Genomic DNA, 10,660 nt, shown 5'->3' on the forward strand with positions numbered 1-10,660 from the left:
ACAAGGCCTTAAAGTTATTTGTACCTGTATACACAGACGATATTAATCAGAGGGGTATTTGAATGCACCAGAACTATTTAGTCAGGGCTAATTTGGCAACCTCATTTCTCAAAGAAATTTCTATTTTTCTAAAGAAAATTAGTTTATTTTTTCTTGAAAAAAATAGAAATCCATTAGAAACATTAGAAAAAATATAGAGTCGCCAAACTATCCACCCCTTTTACGAAGGTTCAGTTCTATTCCATCATAGCACGTCCAGTCCATACAGTCATACAGAGAAGAGAGAATGTCATGCAGGTGCAACAGCGACCTCTCTGCTACTGCTCCTAGCTAGCTGCCGCATATATATATATATATATATATATATATATATATATATATATATATATATATATATATATATATATATATATATATATATATATATATATATATATATATATATATATATATATATATATATATATATATATATATATATATATATATATATGCACGCCACCAGCTGACCACTGGCCTGCTACTGCTCTGCTCTGCTCTGCAGCCTGCAGGCGACCTCCTGTATGCCACTGTGCACGTACGTACGGGGGCCTTTTCTCGCTTCATATGCACTGCTCTCTACTCCTAGTCCTAGCCTCCTAGGACGCTTGAAGTTCCTCTGTACAAGGTTGCCGATTTGGCGTGTACACTGTACGCATGCAACTTCTTTTCTGGGTATGTGAGAAAAGTAGCTTGTCAAAGCCTTTTTTGTCAGTTTGTTTGTTCACCTACTCCTACCCCTATTCCCACTGTTATAGGTCCACGATCCTTGGATGCCTATATATTGAACTTTTCTTCAAGAAGAGAACGGGGTAACATTGCAATTTGCAAAGAGAGGCGTGTGCAAATAAATGAGCACTTGGCCATCCATTTGCAGTAACAAAAGTTTATTACCAATACGGGATCCGATCCGATACGCGCTTGCCATTTACCGGAAAGATCCAAGGAGGTATACCACATCCACATGCGGCAGCACAGCACAGGGAAAGAGAGAGATGTACCTGCAGCGAATAGTTGTTGTTAAGCCCAAACAGAAGTGGCCGGCCGAGGCGGGTGGCGGGCGCGGTCCAGGGGGTACGGCCGGCGGCAGCTTTCTTGCTTGCATGCTCAGTTATATATACGTCCATGCATGCATATGCAGCGCAGCCACTACTGCCACCTTTATGTCCACATCCACTACTGACAAAATACAGAACGAAACCCCAAAATACAGGGAACGGATAATGATGATTCACAATGTCAAAACAAGGACTATGTATGCTATCGATTGGCCGAGACGAACGCCAAAAAGAAAATTACACTACGCTATGCCACCATGTCATCACCTCACCGTACAGAGTACGCTCTATAAACGTCTTCTAGTAATTAATAAATACGGTCGTACTACAAGTTAAGCCAACCAAAGACAGCTCTTTCAGTTAGCCACAGCTCCGGTAAGATAAGAATCAAACATGGACACGGACCCAGGAAGGAGAGGGCCAGGATGGCGCTGCCGCTGAGCAAGAAAGAAGATAGATATCCAAGGCCGCGCAAATTCGAGGCTGCCTATCTGGACGGGCCTCGGAAACACCAATATGCTATCTGGGTCTTCACTCCTCGTGGTACTCTGGGTTCTTCTTCAGAATCACAAAGCCCTCTAGTACCGGGGTCAGTGGAATGTATCTGCGCAACATAACACCAACACAAACGATGATTAGCGTTTCCTTGGAGGGAGAGGAACATGTACGCACCCATTCTGAATGGAGCTTTCTTTACTTTTCAGTTGCTAGTTCAGCTCTCTCCCCTGCTGCGAGCAAGACCGGCGTGGAGTGTGTCTGGAAGCCGGTGATTGTCTTCGGCCTTCCTGCCTGACCAACCACGTCGACCGCTTGCCCGACGCGGACAGGTACTGACAGGGGCTTCAGATCCTCGTCGACAGTCAAAAGCATCCTGGGCTGTACAAGCGAAAAAAAAGAAAGATGGTTCAACCATAGTCCAACAGTTGTCTACTCCACCCAATCGAAGTGGCTGGCAGTGACTAACAAACATACCTGCATTGCCAGGACAATAATGTAGAGGATGTAGTGGTATTTCCCTAGGATGGTGGACTTCATATCAAGGCACGCGTGGAGAACGGTTACAAGGCCCCCAAGTGCCATCCTGAGGAAACAGGAAGAGAACAAGGTTGAAATGCAGTTCGGCGGCATTTTTCACGAGTGAAATGGGTGCTAAGAGATCGACACTCACGGGGAGAGGAGAAATCTATCGGAATGGTATGGAGAAAGGGTCAACAAGCCCTTTCCGAGGTGGACAAGGCCCTGGGCAATTCTAACCTGACGACGAACACGATAAAACGGATCAATGGATGGAACTTATAACGAAACCAAGGAACCATTATTAGTACATGAAGGATGCCAAAATATCGTCGTTGATATATACTTACACAAAACAGATGAGCAGCTTCTTTGTAGTAATAACTTGAAAGATTGCGAAGCATGCCAGCTATTCTGGCATTGTTTGTGCCAGCACCAATCAAACCCAATGAGATAATTGCAGCCTGGAGAAATTTAATAGCCACATATATATGATACATGATAACAAAGGAAAGGCTAGGTGAAAGGATTGATAAATACGAACCATCGACACATCGGCGTCTGCATCATGACTCAATCTGCTTAGTGTGTCCATAACGTTTACCTGTGAAGGCAAGTATTAGAAATGCAGTCATAATTCCTGGCGGCATATACAGTTTTTCAACTATATGGAACCTGTTCAAATGAATGCACAACTGAACAACCATTCAACATTCACAAGAAACTGCCGAAGTTGGGTAGTGAAATCAGTCTCCTAAGTTGTTGGAATAGACACATTCGATACAGATCACGATTTGGTTCGCAACACACTTCCTAGGTTGTGTTAGGATTCTACTTGGTCAAACATTTTAACTTGACCCATCAATTATATATGAAACAAATCACATGTATTGACAACAGGGGGTTGATGTTACAGGTCCATACCATATATAATCTTCACTATTTAAAATAGTAGAGTTCTGACAAAAAAATGGAAGCCAGCATGTGATGGAATTAGATGGAGTACAACTTGCAGTGAAGAGTTGGTCATTTGGCCATTAATGACAGCACCATGCAAAAAATTATACGTGTGATAGAATCTATTTGTACAAAGGCACAAATCTGGCTTGCTATGATATGATATATTTTTAATATGGCACTGGATAAAACTTGACGGGTTCTGGGTCCAAGAGTATTAGGAAAAGACTTATATCACAGGCACAATAAAACAAAGTTAACTTATATAGATGTGACTTTCGGTAGATTTGTTTCATGGTCACATTTTTTTCCTGGGAAAAACAGCTGTCTAGAATGCAAGCACACATTTGTGTTTGAATGCTGATGCAAATGCATCAAATAGTTAGCACTATCACACAGTAATTCCATTAGGATGGTCTCATTAGAGACATTTCTTAAACATAAAACATAATTTGAGCAATTTATCAACGAGGACAGAAAATTTCCATGTGGGGCATAAAGTTTTGCTTGAAACCTGAAGTTCTTAAACTACACTCATCAAAAATGTATCCAGTAGATCTCACGTATCAGAGATTTATTAGTGTACAAGATAAATTTATCCAGTTACCTTGGGATTAGATATGCAGAGTATACCAAGAGCAAGAGGAACTGCCCGTCTTATATTCTGCTCGCCATACTGCAGAAGACGCTCAAGTGAACGTACAGCCATTTCAGCTCCTAATTCTTCAGCCATAGCAATAAGAGCAATCCCTAGGACAGCTGGCCCTTGGTGTGTTTCACCTTTCTCAAGATGCTGTGAGCAAATGCCAAGAAGTTTCTGAACCTGCAAACAGAGTTGATAACATTTATTCAACCAAACATTTTAATAAACTTCTTTAAAATCTGAATCTGCTGGAACCCTTTCCATTCAAAGACGATGGCAAATACCTTAAGCACATTTCCTGTCCCGGCATATGCCAGTGACATAAGTGTTACATCACAGTACTTCCCTATCTTCTCATCAAATGTTTTAGAGACCTCTGCGGTAGCCTCCACACTATCCTGAAATAGGATTTGATTCTCATTAATAGCTAAGCACATCTTTGATAACCACTAGAGTCATATGTAAAATAGCAGGTGCATAGATCTACTCCCTCCCATCCTAAAATATAATGTATGTGCATTGCAGAGATTCTAAGGCAGATCAAGAAGAATAGAAAATATTCCAATCCAAACCACAAGATATTTATGCATAGTTTTTACTATGCACTTCGACATACACTAACACTATGTCTAGATACATTTATCTAGAGAGGTCAAAATGTCTTATAATTTGGAACAGAGGAAGTACATAAGTCATCCATGTGATTGAAGGAGATTGCTTGAAAAATGTGACTAACAATACAATACCAACCGAACTTGTGCGCCTATTTAATGCAAAATGGTCCTCTCCCCCCCCTCCCTCCCAGGGTACAATTTTTAAATGCTTCTGTACAGTATACACTATATTCCAGAAGTGGAATAGACTACATTGAAAAGTGGCATGTTGCAACTGGGTAAACAGAAAAGGTAGTAGCAACCAGCACCAGGAATTTGCGATTTTTATTACATCCAAAACATAACAGTTGGTACTTAATAGTAACCAACTAACCAGTACATCAGTTTTAAATGAACATAATAGGAAGATACTTGAAATTAGAAGCAACAAGCAATACTTTAGATGGATATGCTAAGCCTAGCAGCAAATTATTAATTCGAAATCAGAACCATATCTACAGGATGCTTAGAGTTACCTGTTTTCCAAGATATAAAAGGCCAAGCGCAACAGGAAGCAACCGTATAATGGGTTCTGCCAACTCGGCCTCACTACGCTCCATCAAAGCAAATATAATAGACTGTGCAATCTCTTCATTGCAAGAACCGACAAACACCAATCCCATGGCAATGGCCGAGAAGACCAAGACCTCAAGAGGTGATTGGGAGTCTCCCAACACAGCAGATAGATGCATTTTAAGCTGAAAATTAGAAACAGTACTGATTAACAAAACAACACCAAATTATGAGGCAGTAAGACACAATTATAAGCACTAGTTCCCACCTCTTCTTTCTGGGAACCAGCATATGCAATTCCAAGACCCAATATTGCTCCAATACGAATGTTTGAGTCATCCTTGCCAATATACTCCATAAGAATAGCAAACGCCTGGCAGAAAGGTTAGGGTATTAGGGGAAAAAGAAGATGCAGGGGGGACGGGGGGAGAGTAGCTAACAAAGTGGACCACTTACAGGATCACAATCACTCTTCACCCCACAAGTGACAATTCCAATACCTAGCAAAGCTCCAGCAACAACATGAGTATCATTACTATGCAAGTACTTGTCAAGCTGAGCGAGCCCGGAATCAGTATCCCACAAGAGAATCATTCCCTGGAAGCAAAAAAAATAATCATTAACAACTATTGGATAGTTCTAACAAAACCATATATATTGCAGTAAGAAAAATATAGAATACTATAATTATACCAGACTAGCTGCTGCACTAGCTTTTCCATGTTCCTTGTTCTTGAATAACCAATTTCCGGAAGACCCGCTGCTGGATGAATCAGATGGAGCGGTCATCAACTTGTCCTGCACAAAGCAATAAAAAAACTTAAACTCTTTTCAAAAACATTGCTAGTAAGGGTTGTCTCAAAAGCTAACCTGGCCAAACCCAGCATTCACAAATGCATTTACAAATGTTGCAGCTAAATTCTGTCTTGCAGAATCAAGACTGGAGCTGGCACCACGACCATCAATCAAATGGACCTGCATATTGTAAAACACAACCACAATTATTATAGAAAATTTAATTGTGCTATTACAAATATGGTAAGCAGCAAAATAATGAAAATATACATCACCTTGTATATATCCTCTGGGGATTTAGGCTCCATGACCTCAATATCGCGAGCAAGAGTAAGATATCCCTCACTCAACTTAGTATTATTTACTATTTCTTGCAAAACCTCCTTGTCATTGTCATCAGCGGCGATCTCATCATCAATCTCCATAGCCAAACCCTTCAGAAGACAGATGGAGGGGGACAATTTTATGGTGAAGAAAAGAGCAACCAAAGTATAAGACATATCTCAGGATTGAGTGCATGAATAAACGCATAGTCCCAATCACATGAACACGCACAACACATACACATGTAAAGAAAAGTGAGGTGTGGGCGTACATGGCGTGCAATGAGATATGAGAATTGTTTCTTCAACAGAAGGTCATCAGTTGCTGTGTAGACTTGCTTCACATACTGGGTGGACTACAAACATTCAAATGGATGAGTTGCATTTGGTTCTAAAACAAAGCAATATGGCATGTCACATTTAATAATCATGTACTCACTTTCTCAAGCTGCAGAGAAATTCTCAAAGCGCTTGCAAGGTCTCCAAACTTCATGTAGATGGTATATGCTATGTCAAGTGCCAACATATCATCAGGGGCAGGGAGAAATCTGCAAGTTTCACGTTCGCACACAGAAACTTTAGCTTAATAAGAGACATTCAACTATACTTGAGTTTCACATCTAGTTCCACAAAAGAGGATGATATATCACAATAATAACAAATGATAAAGAGATGCATACTTACTTGGATGAACTAGTCAGGTACAAGCAAGCTCTTTTGTAGTTTGTAGCATCTACATGCTCAACTAGTAAATCAAGGTCTTCGACCTACCAAAAAAATAAAATTTATGAGTTCATTAGCAGAAAAACATTGGGACTGTACTCTTGGCAATAGTGAATATTGTAGTTTGTAATAGCAAAGGTCACCTCCATAAGAAGATCCACAGCTTCAGGCTCAGCATTATGCTAATAAAATGACAGAAGACCAAAAATTAGCAAAACAAAAGAACTACACATAATTCAATATGAACTGAATAAATAAGTATTCAACCATGCACTCCACTCAGAACAAACCTTCATGTGAAATGAAACAATTTGCTGCACTAGCTCCATTAGGACATCAATGGGCAAGTCATCATCCTGGAAACAAGAAAACCAGCATATGAGGATTGAAAAATAAAGAATAGAACAGAATAATGTATAAACAGCGTCCACCTGCCCACTATTTAATTCCATTATTGCAGCCCAGTAGCATGAATCAAAACAAAACTACGACCAGAAGAAGCAATAAAAAAATTGCAGCAATTCACAATAAAATGTGATCTTGGTTACCAGAATACAACGAGGATAAATAAAATGGGATAGAAAGGAACAAAATGCTCCTTTGTGATTGCCTATAGATGTGATCTATTGTCATGTGTCTTCTCCTGTGAGGTTTGGACAAAAATCCTCCTTTGCGTTAGTCCACAGGTGATTGCCCTCAACTCGATGTGAGGGCTTTCTCTACCTGGCGGTGTTGGGCAGTCAGCAAGTTGCAAAAGGAGAGAAGGAAAGGGTTTAACTCTCTAGTCATCCTTGTTGCTTGGTCTCTTTGGAGGCATAAGAATGTGTGCGTTTTTAGGGTCTTAGTCCTAGTGTCCCTTTAGTTTGCCAAGAAGTGGGGAAGGTGAGCAAGCTCTAGTGTTTGGACGGAAACACGGCTCTCCAGGAGCTGCTCGGAACTCGGAAGGGCGCAAAGGCTGGACGTCTGAGCTGTCCTGTGTGGTTGTTTTTTCTTGCGTGTGGTACACTTGTAATCTAGTGTTGTTCTGGATAGGGGCGGACTTCATGCCTCCCCTCGTGTGTTGTACTGTTTCTTCTATCTTAATGAAATAGCATGTAGCTCTCATGCATCATTCAAGAAAAAAAGGAACAAAATGCAGTTGTTTACCATGTTAACCATATAGAGACAGTGTTGTTTCAATTTTCAACTGTTACTAAGAAAAGAATAAATGATTACCAGAATATTAATCAATAGGTCAGATTTAGTAGCAAATTAACACTAAAACTAAAGAAACATTGTTTACAACTTTTATCCGGCGTTATCAGACACACCAAAACCATGATACAAGCTGTAGATAACAATACAAACCTGACGCTTTTGGAATTCTTGTGCAATCTCGCCGGCCAAATTTCTGCACAGAAGACAAGTTATTCATTCAAAATCTAACAGTTTTTCATAGCATGTAAGCAGTATATTTATTAAAAAATGAAGCATATCCAAAAGGTGAAATAAACCCCTTAATGTATTGGAGCATAGCTGAATCAACGGCATTTTGTGAAGAGGTTACTCTATGCAGAAAATTTCCTCTGAAATAGAACTAAGTACAAAAAGGAATCAAGCTTCAGGCATGTGCCCTGTTGTTAGTTGATCGGGGTGCAACACAACTTGTAAACAGTGTAGACTTGTAGGAGTTCAGTTATTGTTCCATGGTATAGTGCAATATATCAGTCCAATAAAAGCTCAATGCTTATCATTTTTCCATAGTTTTGTGCTAGTAGCATTGCCAATACAGAACACTAAAAAATTAGGCTTTGCTGATTGAAGCCAGGAAAGTAGGCAAGAAATATATTATTTCAGTTCAATCATACCTCACATATTCATGACCCCATGAACCAATATCACCTTCAGAGCCCAACAAACGGTATTTCAGGCTCTCCTGCAACAAGAAGATGGCTCAGTTCCAGATTCATGCGAACAGCTGAAGATTCCATTTTTTTTCAAACAAAAAATCATGTAAATGATAGTAAGAAGAGAACTATTGCGGCAGGCACATACTCTTTCCCCTTCAACAGACATTGTCAAAGCTAACACTGACAGAATGTCAGCCATGTACTTCTGCAAATCAATAAGATGGTTGCATCAGCAGTTCAGCACCGCATCAAACCAATCTACAACATACCGAAGCTGGGTGATTCAAAGTGTTCGCACATACCTTGAGCTCAGACTCTTGCATTGTTTCGAAATAGGACTTGAGAGTTCCAAAGTGTGGGCGGAGGAATTTCAGTGGCTTTGGAACCGAAGTCATCGAGCTCGTGGCAGAGCGAATCTCCTGCCTGAAATAGATCGGTTTTGGTGGCAGAGAAGGGGGTTAAGAACAAGCCGTTGGTTGCACAGAACTGCGAGAGCAGCTGGAGCACTCAACTATCCTTTCTCGGACATGGCCAAACCGCTTACTCTTCACACATTTATAGGCAAGGGGATAATGAAGACACTGAACTAATCTTCACAAAGATAACAGACTTAAACCACCACCTAGTATCACACTAACACTAGCGCCGCCACTAAAGCTGACTTGCCCTTGGGGTTACGCAACCCTAGACCTGAATCGGGCGGATTTGCGAAGCGAGCGGTACCTCATGCTCTCGAGCGCGAGCTTCTGCACGCCGGGATCCGCGTCCTGCGCCCGCACGACGTAGAGCTCCAGCTGCTCCTTGAGCGCCAGATCCTCCTCCGACTGCGTCACCGTCCGACACATCAGGCGGAAGCAAAAACCCCAGATCGAAACAGGAGGAATGAGATTCTATCCCCCGCAATTCAACCTCTCGTAGGGGCTAGAAGCGGGGCGCACTCACCAGATCGTCATCCTTCTTCTCGTCCTTCTTCCCCTTCCCCTTGGCCGCGGCCGCCGGTGGCGGCGGCTGCGACGGCTCGGCCGGCGCCGCGGGGCTGGGGTTCTCGGGGGGAGACATGCCTGCCGGAGGGGCTCGGCAGCTGGTCCACCAGAAGGACGGAAGGAATGGACGGGCGGGCGGGGCTAGGGTTGGGCTCGCGGCGCTACGCAGTGAGCCGCCTCTCCGGTCGCGTGCGGCGGAAGTGAGGCAGCACGGAGGAAGACGGATCCTCTTTGCCTGTGTTGTGCTTTGTTATTAAGAAGGGCCTGATTTGAATATTTAGAGCTAAAACAAAAGTTATAAAATTTTTAGTTCCTAAGTGTTCGTTTGGTTCACAAAATATAATATTAAATATTAATAATAGTAATTAAGACTCAAGTGATAACGGTAATAAGTATAAATAGGTTGGTATTAACTTTAAGTGTGTAATCTGATTACAGATATACTTAAACAAACATGATTTAACATTATTGTTGTCCATTATTTGAACCAAACAACACCTTAGGAGCTAAAATTTAAACAGAAAGAGATAAAATAACTAAAATGGTAAACAAATGTCAATTTAGTCACTTTTAGCTTATCTTGTTTGGATCTTTAGTTCCTAAGAGACTAAACTTTAGTCACTTTGTTTAAGCTCCTCGGATCCAAATAACAGGCCCGTAGTATTAGAGTAAAGTCAATGACTACTATGCAAACATCCACTAGGTGCAAGCTTACAAGTAGTTCTTTGCCTAAATTATTATTGTTATAATGGAATTTAATTCCAAGTAGGGATGAAAATGGACACAAAAAATCATGTTTTGTCCGGTATCATATTCTGGTTTTACCTGTATCGTTTCGTATTGACGAGAAAGACGGGAACAGAGGGTATTTTGCGAGAACGGGAACGAAAACGGTATTTTGTCGTTCGTATTTCTAAAATCATGTCTTTATCAAGATATTCCTGTTTTGGGATTCTAGAATCCCATTTTTAGGTAGCACTTAAAACAATATAAAAATATTGTCTTAGCCCTACGCCCCTACCTTCTATGGTGTAAGATGTTCATTTTCATTCTTAAGTTTCTTGACCTCA

General features: G+C 41.1%; 1 protein-coding gene across 1 annotated transcript; it reads right to left on the reverse strand.

Moving 5' to 3' along the window:
• Positions 1-1,231: 1,231 nt before the first annotated feature.
• LOC103654920 (26S proteasome non-ATPase regulatory subunit 2 homolog A) lies at positions 1,232-9,860 on the reverse strand. The gene is made up of 25 exons (XM_008681728.3): positions 9,550-9,860; positions 9,331-9,431; positions 8,910-9,030; positions 8,753-8,812; positions 8,566-8,633; positions 8,066-8,108; positions 7,009-7,074; positions 6,862-6,900; positions 6,680-6,762; positions 6,435-6,543; positions 6,268-6,351; positions 5,948-6,106; positions 5,748-5,852; positions 5,571-5,675; positions 5,334-5,474; positions 5,146-5,250; positions 4,841-5,062; positions 3,996-4,109; positions 3,676-3,891; positions 2,656-2,715; positions 2,462-2,575; positions 2,266-2,351; positions 2,070-2,178; positions 1,795-1,973; positions 1,232-1,701 (listed from the first exon to the last, which is right to left on the reverse strand). Exons 1-25 carry the CDS (start codon positions 9,664-9,666, stop codon positions 1,629-1,631), a joined length of 2,679 nt encoding a protein of 892 aa, XP_008679950.1. The 5' UTR covers positions 9,667-9,860; the 3' UTR covers positions 1,232-1,628.
• Positions 9,861-10,660: the final 800 nt, after the last annotated feature.

This window comes from Zea mays, chromosome 4 (assembly GCF_902167145.1).
Source record: "Zea mays cultivar B73 chromosome 4, Zm-B73-REFERENCE-NAM-5.0, whole genome shotgun sequence".
Classification (NCBI taxonomy): Eukaryota; Viridiplantae; Streptophyta; class Magnoliopsida; order Poales; family Poaceae; genus Zea; species Zea mays.